At 46.6% G+C, this 25,594-nt stretch overlaps 1 protein-coding gene and 1 pseudogene across 2 annotated transcripts; both read left to right on the plus strand.

The window, feature by feature from the left end:
• Positions 1-3,023: 3,023 nt before the first annotated feature.
• On the plus strand, positions 3,024-4,069 carry LOC145504556 (deleted in azoospermia-like; annotated as a pseudogene).
• Positions 4,070-15,453: 11,384 nt separating this feature from the next.
• On the plus strand, positions 15,454-18,904 carry LOC145506194 (left-right determination factor 2-like). 2 transcript variants are annotated; one of them, XM_081490223.1, is made up of 5 exons: positions 15,454-15,703; positions 16,563-16,593; positions 16,693-16,809; positions 17,002-17,244; positions 18,541-18,904. In XM_081490223.1, exons 1-5 carry the CDS (start codon positions 15,454-15,456, stop codon positions 18,902-18,904), a joined length of 1,005 nt encoding a protein of 334 aa, XP_081346349.1. The 2 variants fall into 2 exon arrangements, with proteins under 2 accessions (XP_081346349.1, XP_081346348.1); XM_081490222.1 differs by having other exon boundaries at positions 16,563-16,809.
• Positions 18,905-25,594: the final 6,690 nt, after the last annotated feature.

Genomic DNA, 25,594 nt, shown 5'->3' on the forward strand with positions numbered 1-25,594 from the left:
GCTTGGACAAAGGATTTGGGTGACGTGCAGGGATATCTCTTTCGTTCACAGAGCCCAGGTCAGCCTCCCATTGCAGATGAGGCTGAAATGCATGCATACTAGTACAAGGAGCAAGCTGACCTATATTCACAATGGGGAGACATGGTCTCAGGTCTTTGCCAAAGAAGAGGTTTTGATAGTGAAGACTCACAGCCCTATTTTCTCCAAAGAAATAGGTGAGTCTTTTTGAAGGATTGACTCTAGAGCAAATGAGTATTATCTGGGAACATTAAATGCTCAAAAATTACAGTTAGAATTTTCAGAATGATTTTTTAATTGAAGTACATAGTTGACTTGCAATATTGTATTAGTTTCAGCTGTAAAGAAAAGTGATTCAGATATATATATATTTTTTTTCCAGTTCTTTTTCATTATAGGTTATTATAAAGTATTGAATATATTTCCCTATGCTATACAGTAGATAGGTCCTTGTTTAATTATTTTATTTATAGCGGTGCATATCTATTAATCCCATACTCCTAATTTATCTCTCCCCCTGTATGTAGGTTGCTTTTAGTTTTGTTTACAGTTTCCTTTGCTGTTCTAAAATAAACTTTTTATTTAAAATAACAAACAGCAACAGAAGGATTAGGCTATAAAGTCATGAATGTTTCAGAATGTGGAGCCATGGGCACAAACAATAAATATCAGTATACATAAACAAACGAAACGCGCAATGTAGAGGTTCGACCAGGTCTAGATGTAGAAAACAGAGACCTTGGAGAGAGGGTGGACAGGATGGGAGGATGAAGTTTAAAAAAAAAAATTAAAAGATAAAAGAAGAGGAAGAGAGATGAGAATCAGAACAGATAAGAAGGGCCCACAGGTCTTAGAGTAAAGAAGGCATTCTTTTTTTTATTATTATTTTTTATTGAAGTATAGTTGTTTGGTGCACCACTATATACAAAATAGTTAAACAAGGACCTATCTATCAATATATATAAAGGCTTCCTTGGTGGCTCAGATGGTATAGAATCTGCCTGCAATGCGGGAGACCTAGGTTCGATCCCTGCGTTGGGAACATTCCCTGGAGGAGGGCATGGCAACCCACTCCAGTATTCTTGCCTGGAGAATCCCCATGGACTTCATATCCAGTCCATGGGATGGCAAAGAGTCAGACACAACTGAGCAACTACGCATAACATATATATGTGTGTATATATATATATATATATATATATATATATATATATGTATATTCTTTCTCATATTCTTTTCCATTATGGTTTATTACAGGATGTTGAATACAGTTCTCTGTACTATAAAATAGGACCTTGTTTAAATATAATATAGCATAGTTTGCATCTGCTAGTCCCAAACTCCCAAGCCAATGCTTTCCTGCCCCCTGTTCCCCCTGGCAACTACAAGTCTGTTCTCTGTCTGTGAGTCTGTTTCTGTTTCGTGGATAAACTCATTTGTGTCATATTTTAGATTCTGCATGTAGGTGATAGCATATGGTATTTGTCTTTTTCTGACTCACTTTGCTTAGTATGAGTGGTCCAGGGTTTATTTTGGACTCAGCGCTATTTATTGGCCCTACAATAAAGAATATTTACGTAATAATGGTAACATAATCGTCACTTATTGGTTTTCAGCATTTAAAATCAACTTTTAAACAAAGGACTAAATAGAATGTTATGGTTCCAAACCTTGATGTTAAAAATGACAGAGTGTAACTGGTACAGGGTTAGGAGACTAGGGTGGGTGAGGAGGTGGAAGACACGGCCGCTTCATAGTCTTATTTTATGTAATGTAATATTAAAACATGGTCTGCAGCTCAAGGAGTGAGAAATAGAGGTTTTAGTACATTGTTGAAATTCACAAAAGTGTTAAGAAGAACTAAAATTACCAACACATTTATTAAAAATCTGGGAGGAGGATGGAATCCAGAGTGAGGAGGAAAGGAGCTAAATCCTTGTGTTTTGTAGCAAAGAGTCAACAGATACAGCTAAGTTAAGGAGTCAGGCATACTGTTTATGGTTTGGGAGGTAAACTGTCAGAAGTGCTATTTGAGAACAGGGGAAGGATGCAGTGGGAGGCTATTACTTTTCATTCTAAATCTTCCTTTGCTATTTGATGTAGCACCACAGATATATCTTTGAACACACACACACACACACACACACAAACACACATACACAAAAGGCTCTTCAGAAAACTCATCAGCTCCCACCAGGAACCCCTCGGAGCTCCAAGAGCAAGCAGCAGGCCAAATGCTCTAAGGGCAGCTTAGAGCTGCATAGAAGAGGAAGCAAAAAGTGTTTCCAGGAGGTGTGGGGGCTGCCTGGTGGCTGGAGTGTCACATCCCCTAATGAACATGCAGGAAGTGGGTAAAACACGCCAGAGTAGATGGCAAAAGCTCGTTTCCTTTCCATGATAGATGCAGTGCTGAGCTATTGACAAAATGCTGAAGTATGTGGGAAAAGGATCTGGCCCAACAGGACGGTGCTAATCCTAGGGATTTCCCAAATGACTCTATGCTCGTTGTTATGTATTTTGTTTACTCAGGCCACCTTTCCAATTACCTGTCAGAGGGGCAAATCCTTCCTCCCTGCTTTATCAGGTGTGAGAGGTAAAGAACCCGGTAAAGAAGAGGGTAATGAGAGCAATACCATAATAATGATTCTGATACCACATATCAATTAATGATAACAAATATCAATACCGCTGCCCTCCATTAACACTTCTCCCCTGGATTGGGTAGAACTCTGGCTCCACAAGAATGAATTCAGTACTGACAGCCTAGAAAAATATGCTCTGATACAGACCTTCAAGAATTTTCCATCTAGAACAAGGTGATCCTAAAGAAAAAGTCAAGGGAGCTCACCAGCGCCCCTTGGCCTCGCCACTCTTCTCTGCTTCCTCTGCCCATTCAAGCCGGGTTGGGGGCACAAGCAGGCCTAACAGCAGTGGCGAGTGAGATGCCTGAAGCCAGCTTCTGCTCCTCCTCCAACCCCTCTGTGGGAACACTGGTTGTCGCCATCATGTCTGTTGCAAATCCTGACTCCAAACTCAACCATGTCCAGAGGCCAGCACCCAGTCTTCATCAGCTACTACCCACCAAGGCTATGTTTTACCAGAGGGTAAAGTCATGCCAAATACCCTTTTTTTTGCTGGTGGAATTGATGTTAGGGTGGACGAAACCAAAATTAGGAGGTTTCTTTATCAGGTATCTGGGTTCCATCCCTGGGTTGGGAAGATCCCCTAGAGAAGGAAATGGTAACCCACTCCAGTATTCTTGCCTGGAGAATCCCATGGACAGAAGAGCCTCACAGGCTACAGTCCATGGGGTCACAAAGAGTTGGACGTGGCTGAGAGATGAACACTTTTGCTTTACTAGGTATGTTTCAGTAAAAGAAGTAAAGATAATCACAGATGGAACTGGTGTGTCCAAAGGCTATGGATTGTTGCATTTTACAATGATGTGAATGGTCAGAAGATAGTAGAATCACAGATAAATTTCCATGATAAAAAGCTGAAATTGAGCTCTGCACTCAGGAAACAAAATTTACGTGCTTATCATGTACAGCCTCGTCCTTTGGTTTTTAATCTTCCTCCTCTACCACAGTTTCAGAGTGTCTGGAGTAACTCAAACACTGAAACTTACAGGCAGCCTCTAACCACAATGAATCCTATAACTCAGTGTGTTCAGGCTTATCCTCCATATCCAAATTCACTGGTTCAGGATATCACTGGATATCAGCTGCCTGTTTATAATTATCAGATGCTACCGCCGTGGCCTGCTGAGGAACAACAGAGTTAGGTTATTCCCCTGGCTTATACAGCTATTAACTGCCACTCTGATGAAGCTGATCCAGGAGCTGAAGTTTTGCCAAGTGAATGCTCAGTTCATGAAGCTACATCATCCTCTGGAAATGGCCCACAAAAGGAATCTGCGAACTGAAGCATACGGACAGTGGTATCTTGACTGTTTAACCCAGAGAACAGACTGAGAAATTCCCTTGCTAATCAAGATGACTACTGCAAGGAGAAAAGAGTTCATCGCTTTAGAAGTCAGGCAGTGCTTTAAGTCTGTTTGATCCTCTCTGCTAACTTTCTAGTCTCATAAGAAGTTGCACGTTTTGAATAATAAGAGACTGAAAGTTTTTCCACTATTATAGAAATTTAATTCTGAATTTTGATAAATTGCACTCAGAGTTTCTATGCAAGTTATATTGGATTGCTTAGTTTTATTTTACATTGAAATCGTTTTTCATTAGACATTTACTTAGAAAATGATTCTGTGTTGAATATAGTTAAAAGTGAAAAAATAATTGAGACAAAGGAATAACTTTTTATTTATCTGTATTTATCTATAACTTTTTATTTATCTATAACTTCTCATTTATCTGTCAGGACTTTTTAATTGACATTTTATGCATTTAAAAGCAGATGCTGATTTTTTAAAAAAAATATTGTATCAGAAAACCTATTTTGAAAGGTCAGAATTTTTTTTACATAGTATCAATAGTAAAAGATGTTTATCAGTTTTCAAAATCAGTAGCCAGACAAAAAATAAAAGATGGTTATAATTGCAAGCCATAATGGGGACATGACTAACCTAACAATATGAAATCATTACATACAGTTTGGGGGGTCAAGCAGAGCGATGTGGTAAGTGGAAGTGCATTCATGGACATGTTTTTGAAAGGTCGGAATTTTGATAGTTGAAAAACACAAGCACTTCACTTTCCCAACAAGTACCTCTGAAGAGTACATATCTATAATATTATGCTTTTATGATTTGTCTAGAAATTTGCCACAAGAGCAGAGCTTTTAAAACGGCGTTTTCAATCAGTGAACCTCAGTATAAAGTTGGCTTTATTGAAGTTTTCCTTATCCAAACCCAGTAAAACAGATTCTAAACAGTCCAGTCAGTGGGTTTTACATTTATTATGTGCATATGTGCTCAGTACCTCAGGAGACTCCTGGTGTATCTGACTCTTTGCGACTCCATGGACTATAGCTCGCCAGGCTCCTCTGTCCATGGAATTTTCCAGGCAAGAATACTGGAGCAGGTTGCCATTTCCTACTCCAGGGGATCTTCCTGACCCAGGGATTGAACCCTGGTCTCTTGCATCTCCTGGATAGGCAGGCAGATTCTTTACCACTAGCGCCACCTGGGAAGCCTGCAAAATATTTTATCTTTTATCTAGAATCCACACATTGAGATATCCAATCAGAATGATAATTAGGATAACTAAAATTCCAGGCCTAATCTTTTTAAAGAATCCAAAACAAACTGAATCATAAGCTTCTCAGTGAGTTACTATTCTTTTTTTCATTTACTTTTTTTTCCTTGAAATGCTAACCTCAATGGCTGTATTTTAAATTGTGCAAAATATTAAAGTATTAAAGAAGATATTAAAGAAGGCCGAAACTTTTTTACGTCACTTAAAAGTTAAAGTATCTGAAAGAAATTGTATTTTACAAAAAACATTAAAATGTTAGTTATTTGTTATAGAACAGATAGATTTTTATGTTTGTGTTTTTTGCCTATTGTATTTCCTTTTTTAAAGTAAAATATGTCCAGGAGAGTCAAGGAAGTTTTGGTGGTTCTAAACCACAAAAGTTGTTTAATAATATCCTCAAAATACATTAAAGTTAGCATTAACAATCCATTTTAAACTTAAATTTAAGTTTAAGATTAATTCTTAAAACAGATTTAAGAATCTGTTTTACTAGGTTCCTCGTTAGACATTGCAAATTGTGACAAACATCTAGAGATCCAGAGCCCCTTTGCTGTACCCATGGTCTGGCTTTTCCAGTCTGTACCACCATGCGTTCAGAGGGTTTGCTCCTAGAACATGTGATGGAAAGAAGAGAAGTAGCAGTGTAAGCAGTCTGAGGGCTAAGCCTTGGAAAGGTAACAAAGGGGTAATAACCTTTCTAAGGGAAACGCTTGTATCGGCATCATTTGACCTGCCACGGACATGAGTTTAAAGTGGCTTCCTGGCTTTTGTTTCATTCTCCAGCCCCTTCACTAAAACATGGAAACTCCGTTTATGCCTATCTTAGTGAAGCTTCCAAGGCTTCCCAGGTGGCACAGTGGTAAAGAATCCACCTGCCAATGCAGGGGACAGGGGTTCGATCCCTGGGTCGGGAAGATCCCCTGGAGAAGGAAATGGCAAACCATTCCAGTATTCTTGCCTGGGAAATCCCATGGACAAAGGAGCCTGGCAGGCTACAGTCCACAGGAGTCGCAAAAAGAGTTGGGCATGACTTAGTGACCGAACAACAACAACGTAGCTTCCATGGGCAACATCATCAGTGCCCGTTGTCGTACAATTTCTAATTATCTCCACTCTACTCTGAAGGGAGGAGTCTTTTAGCTTAAGGATCCCCAGGAGGGCTTTCTTATGGCTCAAAATTTGAAAGTGCCCTGAGATTTGTTCATTTTATTAATAAAATTTTCTGTTCTTTTCTGTGTGTGTGTGTGTGTGCTATAATGTTCTTACCTGTATTATTCTGTGGTTAAATCTCCGGGTTACTATAAATGATACCGAAATTCTAAAGAACCAATTCTAATTATCCCAAAATGACCTTAAGAAAAGTAAAGGAATAAACTTTTCATTTGTCTGTTATTTTGAGAAAAGTAAGGGAATAAGCTTTTCATTTGTCTGTTATTTTGTTGAACTGACATATTTAAAAGAGTAAGGTAGAAAGAAGAGACAAAATCCTGAACTTTTCAAAATGGAAAATTAATTTTTAAACTTAAAAGTGTGTTCCTATTACCTATGCTGATACTGTCTTAGCATGAATGAATAAATAGAAATAAACTTTTTTTTTCAAAAATGTTTTGACCCGCCTTTCATGTCATATTATCTAAAAAAAAAAAAAAAATGGTAGAGTTTTGAGTGGGTAGTATGTGACAAGATTCAGATCCTTGAAATTCAAAAGTATAAATATTATTCAGTTTCTTAATCTGGCCAAGTAGCTTATAAAAGCAAATTTTGGTACACTGAAAAAAAAAAAAGAAAGAAAAGGCCTAGGGAATCATGTGAGGTCAGGAAAACCAGGACCGAGCACTGATGACTCCTGGCTGTGTTTCCAAGGGCAGGGAGGCGGTCAAGGACTTGCTGTCAGGCGAAAACAGGAGAACACATCCCCACACTGATGTTACCACACACCTGGGCTTGTGCAGGTCCAAACATTCCAGAAGCTCATACAGGATTCAGCATTGTTTTGAGGGAAGCTGAACAGAGGTTAGATGTTAACATAGGAGATGCTTCTCTTTGTCTGTCCATCTGCCAAGTTTGTCAACTTTAAAGTTTTATGTGTTGAGGACTTCCCTTGTGGTTCAGTGGTTAAGACTCCATGCTCCCAATGCAGGGGGCCTGGGATCGATCCCTGGTCAGGGAACTAGAGTCTGTATGTCACAACAAAGATCCTGAGTGCTGCAACTAAGACCCAGCATAGCTAAAGAAAATGGTTGAATGTGTTGGTTATTAGTTTATTGCAAAATTCAGACTTAAATTGAAGAAAGTAGGGAAAACCACTAGACCATTCAGGTATGACCTAAATCAAATCTCTTATGATTATACAGTGGAAGTGACAAATAGATTCAAGGGATTAGGTCTAATAGAGTGCCTGAAGAACTATGGACAGAGGTTCATGACATTGTACAGGAGGCAGTGATCAAGACCATCCCCAAGAAAAAGAAATGCAAAAAGGCAAAATGGTTGTCTGAGGAGGCCTTGCAAATAGCTCAGAAAAGAAGAGAAGGTGAAAGGCAAAGGAGAAAAGGAAAGATATATCCATCTGAATGCAGAGTTCCAAAGAATAGCAAGGAGAGATAAGAAAGCCTTCCTGGGTGATCAATGCAAAGAATAGAGGAAAACAATAGAATGGGAAAGACCAGAGATCTCTTCAAGAAAATTAGAGATACCAACGAAACATTTCATGCAAAGATGGGCGCAATAAAGGACAGAAATGGTATGGAGCTAACAGAAGAAAAAGATATTAAGAAGAAGTGGCAAGAATACACAGAGAAGAACTATACAAAAAAGATCTTCATGTTCCAGATAACCAGGATGGTGTGATCACTCACCTAGAGCCAGACATCCTGGAGTCCGAGGTCAAGTGGGCCTTAGGAAGTATGAGCAAAGCTAGTGGAGGTGATGGAATTCCAGCTGAACTATTTCAAATCCTAAAAGATGATGCTGTCAAAGTGCTGCACTCAATATGCCAGCAAATTTGGAAAACTCAGCAGTGGCCACAGGACTGAAAAAGGCCAGTTTTTATTCCAACCCCAAAGAAAGACAATGCCAAAGAATGTTCAAACTACTGCACAATTGCACTCATCTCACACGCTAGCAAAGTAATGCTCAAAATTCTCCAAGCTAGGCTTCAATGATATGTGAACCAAGAAATTTCAGACGTTCAAGCTGGATTCAGAAAAGGCAGAGGAGCCAGAGATCAAATTGCCAGCATCCATTGTATCATAGAAAAAGTAAAAGAGTTCCAGAAAAACATCTAATTCTGCCTCACTGACTACGCCAAAGCCTTTGACTGTGAGGATCACAACAAACTGCGGAAAATTCTGAAAGAGATGGGAATAGCAGACTACCTACCTGCCTCCTGAGAAATCTGTATGCAGGTCAAGAAGCAACAGTTAGAACTGGACATGGAACAACAGACTGGATCCAAATTGGGAAAGGAGTACCATCAAGGCTGTATATTGTCACCCTGCTTATTTAACGTCTATGCAGAGTACATGATGCGAAATGCAGGGCTGGATGAAGCACAAGCTAGAATCAAGATTGCTGGGAGAAATATCAAAAACCTCAGATATGCAGATGACACCACCCTTATGGCAGAAAGTGAAAAAGAACTAAAGAGCCTCTTGATGAAAGTGAAAGAGGTGAGCGAAAAAGCTGGTTTAAAACTCAACATTCACAAAATGAAGATTATGGCATCCGGTCCCATCACTTCATGGAAAATAGATGGGGAAACAATGGAAACAGGGGCAGACTTTATTTTGGGGGGCTCCAAAATCACTGCAGATGGTGACTGCAGCCATGAAATTAAAAGACGCTTGCTCCTTGGGAGAAAAGCTATGACCAACCTAGACAACATATTAAAAAGCAGAGACATTGCTTTGCCAACAAAAGTCCATCTAGTCAAAGCTATAGCTTTTCCAGTAGTCATGTATGAATGTGAGAGTTGGACTATAAAGAAAGCTGAGTGCCAAAGAATTGATGCTTTTCAACTGTGGTGTTGGAGAAGACTCTTGAGAGTCCCTTGGACTGCAAGGAGACCCAATCAGTCAATCCTGAAGGAAGTCAGTCCTGAATATTCATTGGAAGGACTGATGCTAAAGCTCAAGCTCCAATAATTTGGCCACCTGATGCAAAGAACTGACTTACTGCAAAAGCCCCTGATGCTGGGAAAGATTGAAGGCAGAAGGAGAAGGGGACAACAGGGGATGAGATGGTTAGATGGCATCACCAACTCGATGGTCCTGAGTTTGAACAAGCTCTGGGAGTTGATGATGAACAGGGAAGCATGGCGTGCTGCAGTCCATGGGGTTGCAAAGAGTCGGACGCGACTGAGCGACTGAACTAAACTGAAATCCGTAATGGCCTTAATCTGGACTAAGGTCTCATGTATCTAGTTTCCATCCATTCACTCTTCTCTTTCCCCTGTCCTCCACCCCCTGCCTCTCTCTCTCTTTTAGCAAGTGCAGTTCAAGTACAAATTATCTTCTGGGCACCGTGTCAGGTGTGATTACAAGGTGGACCTGGGGGGTGTCCATCCCTTGCTGAGCTGGTGCTCTGTCAGGAGAGCTGTACCCCCATCTCTTTCCAGAATGCCACAGGGACTGTCATCCCCTTGTTTTCACAAGGGACCAAGTGCATCCAGAGAATATAGTGGTGAGCTGGGCAAGGAGAGATGGGGGTGGTCAGAACATTAGGAAGGGTGTTCATAAAGGCAGTGAAACGTATGCTGGGGTCTGCAGATGAGAACATTTCAAAGATAAAAAACAGATGAAGAATGAGTCACTAGATGACCCTCCAGGGGGTGTTCTCTGAGAGGCCATAATGCTGAGTGGAGGGTGACTATGAGGGGCAGAACGCAGGGCTGGGAAAACAAGCTGAACCTCAGAGGAGAGGGACCTCTGTCTGTGCTCCGTGTGGCCATGAGAGCGACAAGTTAGGGGTCACCTGGGCAGAGAGTCACGGTTCAGAATTAGTACCTTGGGCTACCGCGTCCTGTGTCACGGTTCTTGAATATGAAAATATTCAGAAGCTGTAAAGAAAGACACAAAAAAGGGCTTTTTGCCTGAGGGAGAGAAAAATCCTTTCTCTTTGCCTGCTCTTACTCTCAAATTTTCAGGGCAAGCCCAGAATAAACCTCAGGGAAAAATGGGGTCTTCCCTTTTCTTCTCTGGTCACTTTCTTCTCTCTCAGCACAGGGAATCAGGAAGCTGAGGAATCATCTGGAACAGACTGGGTTACAGTTCTCCTTAATGGTAGGATGAGATATCTTCACAAGACTGCCACCCAACCCCGCCAGGCCAGAGAGAGCCATTTCAGGAGCCATGGAGCCTGGTCTGGGGAAGGCAGAGCCAGGCTGCCAGGCTGGGTTACCCTAGAGCAGCAGTCCCCAAGCTTTTTGGCACCAGGGACTGGTTTCGTGGAAGATAATTTTTCCACAGACTAGGGGGTGGAGGGGTGGCTGTGAGGGGAATGATTTTGGGATGATTCAAGTGCATTACATTTATGGTGCATTTCATTTCCATTATTACTACACTGTGATATATCATGAAATGATTATACAAATCATCATAATGCAGAATCAGTGGGAGCCATGAGCTTGTTCTCCTGCAACTAGACGGTCCCATCTGGGGGCGATGGGATAGCAGTGGGGAGCAGCTGTAAATACAGATGAAGCTTCACTCACTCACCCGTTCCTTACCTCCTCCTGTACAGCCCGATTCCCAACAGGCCTCGAACAGGTACCCCATGGCCTGTGGGTTGGGGACTCCCTGATCTAAAGGCCACCTGAGTGGGAGGAGACTATGTAAGTGTCCCCAGTCGTAATGCCTGTGCATGCCAACAAAACAGACGGGAGCGTGAAGTAATTGCATGCTTGTACAGCATTCACACGATTGCACTTAGGACATTCACAACACACTACAGTATCTCTGGGGAAAAAAAGAAATCTTCATAAGCTTTTCGGATCCTTAACAATACAGATTCATAAACGGTATGGACTCCTTCCACCATGCCTTGGGGGACAGAGGTCTGATTTAGACAGCTTTTTTTCCACTTTTCAAACCTAACCTGACCCTACAGACGGCCGACCAGACTCTCCCCCCAACCCAGATCCACAGTCGGAGGGGAGGCCTGGTTCCCAACTTTGCATGACAAAGGGCAGCTGCTCTTCCTCCAGGCAACTGATGGGTCCCTTGAAAAAAGTCTCCCAATCCACATTCACCACTAGCTAATTGCCCAATTATTTTATTTCCCCAGCAAAACTCTTCAGTCCCCCTGGAATCCACATTCAGGACCAGCAGCCTGTGTCCAGGAAGCCTCAGGAGTCTGGGGGACTTGCCCTCTGTCTGTCTGGCCCCCCTTCCTCCCTTGCCACCCCTGCCCTGCCCCTGAGTTGACTGAGTCCCCAGTTCGCCTGGGGTTGATGGATGCGCTCTGCAGGCTTTAGGGGGTCCGACAGGACTGTGCACTGGACATAGTTTGAAGGTTTGGAAATCAGGCTGGAAATCAGAACACCTGACTTCATGCAGGCATTGATCATTAACTGTGTGAGCTTGGAGATGCTGTCACCTCTCTGAGCCTCAATTTCCTTAGCTCTAAAAACCACAGGGCAGGAGAATTGACCTGACAGTCCATTTCAGCTTTAAGTCCTCTGATTCTACAAAGTAGCTCTGGGCAGGTTGGGGATGGGGGCACCTTGCTGGACAAATCCTCTGAGGGTGACACATGCTCCCAGGCTCTCTTCCCTTGAGGGAGGTCTCCATGATTGGAAAGGATTCTTGATTTTTTGAACTGTGGACCCCTGTCCAAGCACCAGTGGCCCCTAGGAGCTCCCTGAGCAACAGACCCCAGAAGCCCATCCATGCAGGCAGCACTGGTCCTGGTCAGTTTCAATTCCCATCAAAGACTTGGCTCTAGTCAGCTCTGTGCTGGGAGGCCAGTCCAGGAACACCAGTGAGACACCCAGGAAAGGCTGAGAATCTGGCAGAGGAAGATCCTTCCACTTTGTTTCTCTGGAAAATGAAATTTCAATTTAACTGGTCAGTTACCCAGGTAGAGAAGTGGCTTCTGACCCCCCACCCCTACCTCGGGCAACTCCCAGAGGCCCTCAGCTCTGAAGCATCTCCTTGGTGGAAGAGATCCTCGTATAGGCACGTGTTGGTCAGGGAGCTGCAGCCCAGGGCTTGGCTAACCTCTGCCCTGAGACAGCAGGTCCTGCTGAAATAGCTTGGGGGCCCGCAAGGCCTCATTGTGAGCTTCCAGCCCCATGGAGCTCCTGGACATCCAGATGCTGGGGGCCTGGCGAGGGGGCCTCAGCCTGCAAGGGCAGCCTGGGTGTTATATCCTTGGCACCACCTTGGCCTGTGATAAGCCCCAGCGCTTCCTCTCACCCAGCGGCAAGGGTGGACTACTGCATATTTACGGAATGCCTGCCCAAAATAACTTCCGGGGACTGAGGGCCACAGGTCCTGGGTCTCCTGTAAATGTGACACTTCTTCACCTTTTGGCCTGACTTAAGGCCCAAATGTTTGCACCAAGTAAGTCCTTTCCCTGCTAATCACTTGTAAAGAAAGGCAACAGTTCTTTCTTTTGAAGAAGGCTACACTTGTCACAGGGAGAGCAGGAGGGCCCCCTCAGGCCAGACCCAGAGGTGGCACCTTATATTTCAGGGGGTGTTGGAACAATGTGATGTATGAACTCTGAGATGGGATGTGAATTCTGCCTTGAGGATTACTCAAATTCTGAGGAAACAGAGGTGCAAGAGGAGGAAAGGGGAGCAGAGAATAAGCAGAGGTCATGACTGTGTCGCTCCCTGAGAGGCTCCCTGCTCTCCCCCATCTGCCTTCTCTCCCCTCCCCAGTTCAGTCTCGGAATTTTTGTATTTGTTCTTATCTTGTCGTGTGTATTTGACAGAATCTCTGTTTCCTCCCTTCAAATAACCCGAGCTCTGGCACTTACTAGCTGTATGACCTTGGACATGTCAGGTGACGATTTTATGCCTCAGTTTCTTCATCTATAAAATGGGAACAATAATGGCAAGTTGTGAGGATAGAGTTAATGTATGCAAAGCACTCAGAACAGTGTGCAGCTCATAAGCAGTATTAGCCAATATGATTATTATCAGCATTATTATTATTCCTCGCTTTCTTCAAATTCTAAGTCCCCCCACCTTATGCACATGTGCAAATATATACATATGCTTGAATATATGCACACATATATGCATATGGTGGCAATCTGTGTTCTCTTCCAGAAGAAATTCCTCTCTTAAGCACCAGAAGTTTTTCTCTTCCTCTGCCTGTGACATGTGAATAGCACAGTGGCAAGGGGATGGGACAAGAGACCCACCAGTAACACAGCTTACGCACAGAGGCCAGAGTGCCTGTGCTGGGAAGGAGCTGAGGGGTGCTCCCTGCCCAATGGGCCCCTCGGCCCCAACCACGGTCCTCATCCTCTTCCACCGTCATGGCTCATCTGCCACGTGACAGAACACGAGGAGGTGAGGCTGTCATGTTTCAAGAAGGGCTTTCTCCTGCACATCCTCAAACGCCTTGTGCCAGGAGGGACCTCGGGGACAGAGGCCTGCGTTGACCTCCTCACCCTCCACCTGCTGAGCAAGCGCAGGCAGGTTCCTTCATGTGCGTGTTCTGGCTTTGCATCTGGAAGACTGGTGGATGCTGGCACCTGTCTCCTAGGGCTATTGTGAACACATGTTCAGAGTCCAGAACAGTGCCTGGCACAGAGTGACGCTCAGGAAATGACCCCTCTCCTTGTCATCATCATTTTTAGAAAGGCGCACCCTGAGATCTTAACAGCACACCAATGAGAACAAGAGCAAACCCGCCAGGGTCCTCACCATGCCAGGCCTGCCCTGAATGTCTTAGGTGTGTAATTCATTTAATCTTCATACTAGCCTTGGGCTTCCCTGGAGATTCAGATGGTAGAGAATCTGCCTGCAATGCAAGAGACCCAGATTCGATCCCTGGGTCGGGAACCCAGGTTCGATCCCTGTAGTGGCAACCCACTACAGTATTCTTGCTTGGAGAAGTCCATGGACAGAGGAGCCTGGTGGGCTACAGTCCATGAGGTCCTAAAGAGTTGGACAACTGAGTGGCTAACACTTTCACACTAGCCTTAGGAAGTAGACTTGTCATCACCTTCTTCTTCAGAGGAGAAACTGAGGCACTGAGAAGTTAGGGAGCTTGTTAGCAGATCAAACAGCCAGCGAGCAACAGGCCCACGATTAAGCCCTGCCAGTCTCAACTGTGTGTTTGAGGTGGCACCAGGGCTTCTCTCCCCACGTGCTCACACCTGTGACTTTGGACAGGATGTGACTCTGGGCAGCTCTGACCTCTGCTTTCCAGGTTCCTCTCCTGTGTTCTGAATCTGGGCGTGACCTGGGCTCAAACTGAGCACTGATGCCATGTACCGAAGGTAGGGTCACTGCTCAGAGGGCTCCCCAGAACCATGCTATGCTTGTGGGGACGCTTGGAGAAATTGCTTCTCTTGGAACCAGCAGAGCTGAGCTGCCAGCTGTCCTGTCCTCATGGCATCTAGCTTCCCTCTGCCACGGGGGAGGACAGAGTCCCCTGAGGGACTGTGGAAAGGAGCAGGAGCAGGCTTGCAGGCACTGAAGAACGGAGGACGGTGACTCGAGGGGCTTCTGTGAAAGTGCCTTGAATGGGGCCTGGTGTAGAAGAGGCAGGAATTCAGAACACTTTCCCTCCTTCCTTCCTGTCAGTGAGCAAACCTAGACCCAGACTGGCCTTCAGGAACAAGATTTAAATAGCTGGCTGATGGGACACTCATTGTCACAGGGTAGGCTCACTTTTTCATTGACTAAGGACTAGGGTAGGATCAGGGAAATTCAACAGGCTCTAAAATTATTATTGGGCTGCCAGAGAGCAGCGGTCAGAGACCCCAGGTCTGTGTGGCTTCCAGACAGCCCTTTGTGCCCTTCTAGACAGCCCCCTCCTCGGGCTTAGGGACCTGTCTGGATGCTGCGCTCCCAGGAGGTCGGAGGGGTGTGACCTCCTTCCCTCCCAGCCTCTCCCCCCTCCCACCACCCTGGCCCAACCCAGGGCTGCTATAAAGCTGGCCCAGCCTGGCTCTCAGCTCACCCCGCTGCCGGGACCCTCCTGGAGCCTCCTCCGGGGACACGTCCACTCTGCCCCTCCTTTTCCCCAGCAGCGCCATGCGGCCCCTGTGGCTCTGCTGGGCCCTCTGGGTGCTGCCCTTGGCCGGCTCCGGGGCGGACCTGACTGAGGAGCGGATCCTGGACAGCCTGCTGCAGCAGCTGCACCTCAGCGAGGTTCCCATCGTGGACAAGGCCGCCGTGGAGGGGCTGGTCATCCCCACCTACGTGAGGGCCCAGTACGTGGCCTTGCTGCAGCGCAGCCATGGGGCGCACTCCCGGGGGAAGAGGTTCAGCCAGAACTTCCGAGGTGAGGCCCACCCGCCTGCTGCAGCCTCGTCCTCATGGTGGTGGGGGTGGGGGTGGGGCTGTCTGGGGTGCAGGGTCCACGGGGCGGTGAGGGGGGACCATGGCCTATGAGGATGGCGGGCCTGGGCCCCTGGTCTCTGTCTGCACTGAGGACCCTGCCTCTCAGGGCCAGGAGGAGCTGGGCCGGGCTGGACCAGCTGCCAAAGACAAGGCATCAGAGAAGATGAGGATGGAGAAGAGAAAGCAGAGCCAGTGGGAGAGGGTGGATATGGCAATAACCCCTGACCGGGAAGCCTCAGGGAGCTGCGGTAGAGTCAGGGCTTCTCAGGTTCCCTTTTCACTCTGAAACTAGTAGCCTGACCTTGAGCAAATGGCTTTATAATCACAGTTTTCTTTTCTGTTTGCTCCTCTGGAACATTGGTGTGACTATGTGCCCCATCTCGCAGCAATGTGAATATTAAAGTGGAGGGAAATATTATTGTGGAGGGAAAGGTGTAGGAACAACACTCAGCTGTCAGGGATGCTGGCATCCTGAGTCCTACTCAGCCTCTTACCTCCCTGGGCCTGGACTCACTTCTTCAGTGCCCAGAGCTACACCCAAGGCCAGGTGCCCCCCAGGTGAGGAGTCTGGTCTTCAGCATCTCAGCTGAGGCAGCCCAATCAGACCCGCCAGCCTTCCCGCTGGGCCGAGGCTGTTAAAAACAAGACGGATTTTCAGGTAATTGGCCTTGGCCCAGAGGGACAGAACAGGGGCTGGTCTCTCCCAGCCTGGCCACCACCTCAGTAGCCCCGCATCCTCAGAGCTCGCCTGGTGCCCGGAGGGGCCCCGCTGACCCCGCTGACACCGCTCCTGTCCCCAGAGGTGGTCGGCAGGTTCCTGGCGTCCGAGGCGTCCTCATACTTGCTGGTGTTCGACATGGAGCAGCGGCTGCCGCCCCGCAGCGAGCTGGTGCAGGCCGTGCTGCGCCTCTTCCAGGAGCCGGTCCCCAGGGCCGCGCTCCGCAGGCACGAGCGCCTCTTCCCGCGCAGCGACCGCGCCCGGGTTACCGTCCAGTGGCTGCACGTCCGCGACGACGGCTCCAATCGCACCGCCCTCATCGACTCCAGGTGCTGCGGTGTGGGGATGGAGGGAGGGAAGGGGGGCCGGGCCCGGAGCGGGAGGAGGGGTGGCTTGGTCCCTGCGGGGACACCCGGGAGCGGGTGGGAGAGGTGCCCTCCCCCCACCCCGGGGCCACCCCGGGCAGTCCCAGTCCCCACCCCTGAGCGCGGGCCTGTGTCTCCCTCCGTGCGGTGTCGCAGGCTGGTGTCCATCCACGAGAGCGGCTGGAAGGCCCTGGACGTGACCGAGGCCGTGAACTTCTGGCAGCAGCTGCGCAGCCCGCGGCAGCCGCTGGTCCTGCAGGTGTTGGTGCAGCGGGAGCACCTGGGCCCGCCGGCCTCCGGCGCCCACAGGCTGGTCCGCTTCGCCCCCCAGGGGCCGTCGGGCGGCCGGCAGGGGGAGCCCCAGCTGGAGCTGCACACCCTGGACCTCAGGGACTACGGGTAGGCGCGGGGGTAGGCTGCCGGTAGACTGGGTGGTCCAGGTCCCTTGGTAGGCGGGGCCAGCTAGGGAGCAGAGGCAGACAGCCCCAAGACGCAACTGATTCCTCATCCTGTCCCGGAGTTCTAACAGCAGACATTTTCATTATTTAAGCATTTTGTTGAAAATATCTTCAGATATTTTCAATGGGTTTTATGTTGTCATTGATACATATACATTATTGTAATCATCTATTTTCGCTCTACCCTTTTCTCTGATTAATTCTTTGAAAGATTAATTCTTTGAAAAAACCATTAGTGGTTGCTAAGGGCTTCCCTGGTGGCTCAGACGGTAAAAAAATCTGCCTGCAATGCAGGAGACCTGGGTTCGATCCCTGAGTTGGGAGAATCCTCTGGAAGAGGGCATGGCAACCCACTCTAGTATTCTTGCCTGGAGAATCCCCATGGACAGAGGAGCCTGCCAGGCTACAGTCCGTGGAGTCTCAAAGAGTCAGACGCGACTGAGTGACTAAGCACAGCACAAGGTTGAACAGCTTTCCTCTGGCCTTCCTAATTCTTTCCTCATGGGACAAATTAGCTATTTGGAGTAGATGAGGCTTTGGAGTGGACGGTGCTGGACAGTAGAGTGGTTAATAACAGGCCTTTGCAATCATACAGCCTAGGTTCATTTAACTCTGCTTTCTACTGGGTGCAGAACCTCTGGCATGTCAGTTAACATCTTTGGTCTCTGTGTCCTCAGGTGTAATAGAGATGATGCTGAAAGTACCTAATTCAGTGTCTGGCATAATAGGAGACCATTAAAAAACAGTTACCGATTTATGACTTCTATTTCAGATATGTTTGTTTATTCATTCACCACTTATCACAAATATTCCGTTTTTAAAATTTAATTAATTTTTGGCTGCGCTGGGTCTTTGTTGCTGTGCGGGCTTTCTCTAGTTGCAGCGAGTGGTGGCTACTCTCTAGTTGTAATGTGCGGGCTTCTCGTTGTGGTGGCTTCTCTCATTACAGAGCACAGGCTCTAGGCACACAGCATTCTGTAGTTGTGGCACATGGATTTAGTTGCTCCCAGGCATGTGAAATCTTCCCAGACCAGGGATCGAACCCACATCCCCTGCATTGGCAGGGGGATTCTTAACCACTGAACCACCAGGGAAGTCCTCCAGTTCTTTTGTAGTGAGAGATGGATCATAATTCTCCCTCCAGATGCCCTACTAGGCCCTGCCCTGGGCCCCCTGACCCCTGCTCTCCCAGCTGACCTCTGACTCTGCCTCTTTTTGCTCCCTACCCCCACCCCAGAGCTCAGGGAAACTGTGATCCTAAGGCACCAGTGACCGAGGGCACCCGCTGCTGCCGCCAGGAGATGTACATTGACCTGCAGGGGATGAAGTGGGCTGAGAACTGGGTCCTGGAGCCCCCGGGCTTCCTGGCCTATGAGTGTGTGGGCACCTGCCAGCAGCCCCCAGAGTCCCTGACCCTCAAGTGGCCGTTTCTGGGGCCTCGACAGTGCATCGCCTCGGAGACGACCTCGCTGCCCATGATTGTCAGCATCCAGGAGGGAGGCCAACTCCAGCCCCAGGTGGTCAGCCTGCCCAACATGAGGGTGCAGACGTGCAGCTGTGCTTCAGATGGGGCGCTTGTGCCAAGGAAGCTGGAGCCATAGATGTGGAGTGTAGCATGAAGGCCTCTGGCTCGGCATGTGCACAAAACAGGTCTTAACATAGGTCTTAATTTTCTACTTAGCAAGTTAGCCCTGCCTCAACTGAGTGCACCTCTTGTAAGTTTCTTGTGTGTTCTTCTGTTTCTTGCCCTCCTGTCCATCACCCCCCCTGAGCACTTACATGAGTAACTAATGCAACCCGGATGGCAGAGCTGTAGAAGGAAATTTCAGCCAACTTGTTAAAAGGATACAGCTGAGCATGCACAGACTGTCAGCTCCGAGTTTCTGTTCTCTAGCAAATTCTCAACTGAGTATGGGACAACACATCCTATAATAAGAACTGGGAAAATCGACTGACTTACTCTATCACATGATGAATTAAAACAAAACAAAACAAAAAACCCCTCTGTTTCCCCTAGGCAGGGAGAAAATCTAAAAAGAATCCTCATTCACCAAAATGTTGACCTATTCTGGGCTTTTGTAAATATACTTGGGTCCCCATTCCTCTGAGAAAGTGCTAGAAGGGAGGATGAAGGGCTTTAGCCTAGGGGCAGAGGACAGGGAATTGGGACATCTGGTTTCTGGATCCAATAGGGCCATAAACTGTGAGCTTTGGGCCACCATTTCCTTTTAAAAAGGAGGATTTGGGATTCGGCTCTAGGACTTCATCGCCCTGGGGATTGGACAACCCTACCCTCACCCATTCCTCTGCTTGTCTGGAGACGGAGCATTGCCTATGCTAAAATATTTAGGTTATTTCCACCACTGTTTTAGAGAACTTATCACCAGAACTCACATGTATTTACTTGGTTTTCTAAAACTTAGCAAAAAGAAAACAATTGCATGTAGATAATCTGCTGAAATAAAATAGAAGTGATGTTTCACTTTGTGTCTATTTCTTTTTAAAAATTTTTATTTATTTGACTGCATCAGGTCTCAGTTGCAGCATGCAGGATCTTTCATTGTGGCACATGGGCTCCAGAGCGCACAGCTCAGTAGTTGCCGTGCAAGGGCCTAGTTGCCCCAAGGCATGTGGGATCTTAGTTCCCCAACCAGGGATCAAACCTGCATCCCCTGCATTGGAAGGCATCTTCTTAACCACTGGACCACCAGGAAAGTCCCTGTATTTATTTTCTAGTGTTCTTTACATAGGAGAGAGGGAGCAATAATGGGGAATGATAGCAACATAATGATCTGAAGAAAGAGGGTGACCAAGGACCTCCAACTCCTAGGGGATGGTTCTGGGGACAGGGCAGGCAAGTGAACATTTACCGAGCATTCTCTCTGAAGCTGGCAGCCATGCTAGGCAACATCCTATACTTTATGTCACTTAATTCTTGCAACTATTTCTTGAGGTAGGTATTATTATTCCCATTTTTTGGATGAAGAAATCAAGGCTGAGGCAATGCAAATCTATGGAGTAAAGATTCAACATGCCCCAGTAAGCATGCTCTGCTGATGACATAGGAATTAATTAACATGCCACATCTGGCAATTCTACCATGTTAACTTTTTCTGCTCAGTGGGGTTTCCTTATGTCTGACTTACTGAAGTTCATGGCTTTTCTATGTTGATGTACAAAGCTAATTAATAGCATCTGAATAGCAGAGGGAAAAAACAGCCAGGATTTGAGAACATGGCAAGCCTATTGTTGGAGGTAGAGAGAGAAGATTTGTCTCTGACTTGTAAATGGCTATACTACCTTCATTGATCAGTCACTTCAGTTGTGTCCAACTTTCTGCAACCCCATGGACCATGGCCTGCCAGGCTACTCTGTCCATGGGATTCTCCAGGCAAGAATACTGGAGTGGGCTGTCATTGATCAGTCACTTCAGTTGTGTCCGACTTTCTGCAACCCCATGGACCATGGCCTGCCAGGCTACTCTGTCCATGGGATTCTCCAGGCAAGAATACTGGAGTGGGCTGCCAGTTCCTTCTCCAGTGATAAAGTATGAAGTGAGTGAAGTGAGTGGAATGAAGTCGCTCAGTCGTGTCCGACTCTTTGCGACCCCATGGGCTGTAGCCTAACAGGCTCCTCTGTCCATGGGATTTTCCAGGCAAGAGTACTGGAGTGGGTTGCCATTGCCTTCTCTGATATTACCTTCATAAGACAACAAAATGAAGAACTGCCACTTGGCCTGTTGTGAGTACCAGATCATACAGTCACTGTCTCTACAAGAAGCATATCAAAACCATCCAAAGAATTCTCCCAGCTACTCAGTGATGTATCTGAGACTCTAAAAGGATTGTGGACTCCCAGCCAGTCACATGCAATCAGTGGCAAGGATGGGCCTGCTCACATCATCCCACATGAGCTAAAAAAAAATCGAGGAGATTGGTTCCATTTCAACATGTTAGGATGTGCTCATCAGCACAGGGAGACAGTGTGGCAGACACAATATTCTCTCCAAATATGTCCATGTCTCCCAATCCTTAGAACCTATGACTATGTCCTGTTACAAGGCAGAGGGACGTGGCAAATGTAATTAAAGCTACAGATCTTAAAATAGGGAGATTATCTTGGATTATCCAGGTATACCCCATCTAATCACATGAAAGCAGAGAACTTTCCAGCTGGAGGCAGAAGGGGAGGTCAAGAGATTCAAAGCTTCAGAAGGACTCGATCTTCCATTGTGGGTTTGAAGATGAAAAGGACCATGAGCCAGGGAATGCGAGTAACTTTCAGAAGGTGAAAATGACTCCCAGCTGACAGTCAGCAAGGAAAAGGGACCTTAGTCCTACAGCTACATGGAACCAAATTCTTCCAACAACCTGAATGAGACTCGATGCCGATTCTCCCCCCAGAGCCTCCAGACAGGAACTCAGATTAGTTGACACCTTGATTTGGCCTGTGGGACCTGGAGCACAGAAACCAGCTTGGTACATTCAGAACTCTGACCCATAGGATGTGAGATAACAAATTTGTTTTGCTTTAGGCCACTAAATTTGTGATAAATTGTTATGGCAGCAATAAAAAAACTAATACAGACATTAAGCCAAATCTCATTAGAAGTGACCTGTAATTATAACTTTTTTTCCACTGAAAAGATGAAGTAACAACATTAAAAGATAATTTTGAATGAATTGAAAACCACACATAATCCCACAATCCTAAAGCAGAATTATTTTGGTTTTTGCATCTCCTGTTCATATACAACATGACCTGTTTACATACAGCACGAGCTCATACCTGTTTTAAAAATTAAGGTTAAGATGTGCCTTAATGCATAGGAAAAAAAAGGTGTAGAGTTACATTCCAAAAGAGCCACACTGGTTCTCCTTTGGTGATGGGATTAAAAGCAATGTTTATTTTTCCATTTGATCTAATTTTTCTACAATAACCATGGATTATTGGTATAAGAAGAAGCAAAAATGTATGCATAAGGTGCCTCCCTGGAAGTTCTTAAATCAGGGAGGATTAGGGATTAAGAGCACCTTCCATTTGACTTGCTGGGAGCAATTCAAGGATTCATCCTCTGGATCATCTCCATTCTTAGTGTTGCAGGAAGGGGTCCCCTTCCAGGGCCCAAAACTGGGCTCTTGTCTAATACTCGGAAATGAATTGTCCGAGGAGACACGTGTGCTGACAAAGCAAGAGATTTTATTGGGAAAGGGCACCAGGGTGGAGAGCAGTAGGGTAAGGGAACCCAGGAGAACAGCTCTGGCTCACAGTCTCAGGTTTTATGGTGATGGGATTAGTTTCCCGGTTGTCTTTAGCCAATCATTCTGACTTAGAGTCCTTCCTGGTGGTGCACACCTTGTTCAGCCAAGATGGATGCCAGCGAGGATTCTGGGAGGTGGTCGGACATGTGGTGTCTCCTTTTGACCTTTCTCAAACTCTTCCGGTTGGTGGTGGCTTATTAGTTCCGTGTTCCTTACCAGGACCTCCTGTCCTAAAACAACTCATGCAAATAGTTACTATGGTGCCTGGCCAGGGTGGGCGGTTTCAATCAGTGTGCTTCCCCTAACGTTAGGACAGATGAACCTACTATCCAGAGACAGACCAGGAAGGCCTTGAGACTGAAGAAATGAAGCACTGTCCACTTTGTTGGGACAGTTAGAGGGGAACAGGGGGGCAGGACTGTGGGGTGAGAAGGGAGGAAGGGCAGGAACAGCTGAATCCATTTGACTGGTCGATGAGAGGATCAGAGGAGAGAAGTGAGGCGGGCAGTCCTGGAATCTTAGTGAACTCCCTGCTTTCTTTCCGGACTTCTCTGTCCCTTCAGATGGAGTATGGGGATAGAGTAGGCACCCAATAAGACAGGTGCCAGACAAGGAGAGTGTATGTCTGTGGCTGAATAGCAGCACCAGCCTGTGACCCTTCCTGAGGGTGTGTCCTAAGTGGCTGGGTGGTGAGGAAGTCCTGTCCCATCCCATCCCATCTCATCTCATCTTTCAACACTTGCACCCAGGGCTTCCCTGGTGGCTTAGCTGGTAAAAGAATCTGTCCGCAATGTGGGAGACCTGGGTTCAATTCCTGGGTTGGGAAGATCCCCTGGAGAAGGGAACAGCTATCCACTCCAGTATTCTGGCCTGGAGTTCAGTCCATGGAGTTCTCCATGCATATGGTTACTATGAGTAACCATTGAGTTGACACAACCATTGAGTTGGACACAACCAAAGAGTTGGACACAACTGAGTGACTTTCACTTGTTACTTGTTGTTATACATATAAACACTTGCCTTCAAAGGAAATTCACAGGCATCAAACATAATGGTCATGAGAGCCACAGCAGGGGCCACTGCACAAAGGAAATGGATCTTTAGTCAGTAAGGTCATCATAAGAAAATAAAATCTGAGTGACTGAGCATCTATATAGTGGAATACTAAGTAGTCACCAAAATCTTATTTTAAATAACTTTCCAGTAACTTTGGAAAATATTTATTGTATACCTAGCATAGAAATTTCAAAACCATGTGTATCATTTATTTCCAATGATGGAAAAGGTCTGCATGCACAGAAAATAATGTGTAAGGAAATAGACCAAAAATGCCTGCAAGAAACGATCTTTAGGAAGCATGACTGTGGGTGACTTTGACTTCTTACTTTTGCTTTTTGTATTTTCCAAATTTTTCTCAATATGCATGTATTACTTGCTAATCAGAGAAAGTTACCAATGAGGCATTTCTCTTAAATTTACTAGTGATGAAAAAGTAAATATCACATTTGTGAAGCTTTTGAAAGCAAGTAGCATGGTCGTGGGATACCTTAGTCAGGTCCTAAGGAGCCCGTCATTTCCTAAACAGAGGAACTGGTTCTGTTTGCAATTCTAGTGAAGAAAGACCAACTGTGTAAACCATGTCCAGTCCAGTCCAGTTCAGTTCAGTTCAGTCGCTCAGTCGTGTCCGATTCTTTGCGACCCCATGAATCGCAGCATACCAGGCCTCCCTGTCCATCACCAACTCTCGGAGTCTATCCAAACCCATGTCCATCGAGTCGGTGATGCCATCCAACCATCTCATCCTGTCGTCCCCTTCTCCTCCTGCCCCCAATCCTTCCCAGCATTAGGGTCTTTTCCAATCAGTCAACTGTTCGCATGAGGTGGCCAAAGTATTGGAGTTTCAGCTTCAACATCAGTCCTTCCAATGAACACCCAGGACTGATCTCCTTTAGGATGGACTGGTTGGATCTCCTTGCAGTCCAAGGGACTCTCAAGAGTCTTCTCCAACACCACAGTTCAAAAGCATCAATTCTTCGGCGCTCAGCTTTCTTCACTGTCCAACTCTCCCATCCATACATGACCACTGGAAACACCATAGCCTTGACTAGACGGACCTTTGTTGGCAAAGTAATGTCTCTGCTTTTAAATATGCTATCTAGGTTGGTCATAACCTTCCTTCCAAGGAGTAAGCGTCTTTTAATTTCATGGCTGCAATCACCATCAGCCGTGATTTTGGAGCCCCCAAAAATAAAGTCTGACACTGTTTCCACTTTCTCCATCTATTTCCCATGAAGTGATGGGACCAGATGCCATGATCTTAGTTTTCTGAACGTTGAGCTTTACGCCAACTTTTTCACTCTCCTCTTTCACTTTCATCAAGAGGCTCTTTAGGTCTTATTCGCTTTCTGCCATAAGGGTGGTGTCATCTGCATATCTGAGGTTATTGATATTTCTCCCAGCAATCTTGATTCCAGCTTGTGCTTCTTCCAGCCCAGCGTTTCTCATGATGTGTTCTGCATATAAGTTAAATAAGCAGGGTGACAATATACAGCCTTGACGTACTCCTTTTCCTATTTGGAACCATGTAAGTTCAAGTAAATAACCGGGACTTCCCCACCGCCTCCCCGCGCGCGCCGAGAGGGTGCGGGCGGTAGCGGGTGACCTCCCAGCTCCAACCTAGATAATCCCCGGGTGCACCGAGGAGCCTCACTTGGAGCCCGACTTGGAGCCCACGGGCCCCTACGCTCCAGTCTAAAGCCTCACCAGGAGCGTCACATTCATCCCCTCAAATCAGCAACCTGGAGAGTTTCTCTAGCCTTTGAGAGGCGGCTGACGGTCAGCGCCAGAAATAATATGAGCCAGACCTAGCCGCCGGCCTCAGCCTAGGGCCGCGCGCGGGTCCCAGCGGCGACCTCTGCCCGCAGTGGGGGCGGGGCTCCGGGGACACCCAGGGCCGGGGCGTCCGCAACGCGGAGATCCGGGCTTGGCGCGCTGGGACGGAGCTTCCGCCCACCAATCCCGTGTCAGAAG

Source organism: Giraffa tippelskirchi, chromosome 5, assembly GCF_054371585.1.
Source record: "Giraffa tippelskirchi isolate mGirTip1 chromosome 5, T2T-mGirTip1v1.2.pri, whole genome shotgun sequence".
Lineage (NCBI taxonomy): Eukaryota > Metazoa > Chordata > Mammalia > Artiodactyla > Giraffidae > Giraffa > Giraffa tippelskirchi.

Excerpts from the sequence above, each read along its gene's own strand:
- LOC145506194 (XM_081490222.1), top strand. The coding sequence starts at position 15,454 with ATGCGGCCCCTGTGGCTCTGCTGGGCCCTCTGGGTGCTGCCCTTGGCC. Across the intron at positions 15,704-16,562 it reads GTTCAGCCAGAACTTCCGAG|AGGTGGTCGGCAGGTTCCTG; the intron begins GTGAGGCCCACC and ends TCCTGTCCCCAG. Across the intron at positions 16,810-17,001 it reads ACCGCCCTCATCGACTCCAG|GCTGGTGTCCATCCACGAGA; the intron begins GTGCTGCGGTGT and ends GCGGTGTCGCAG.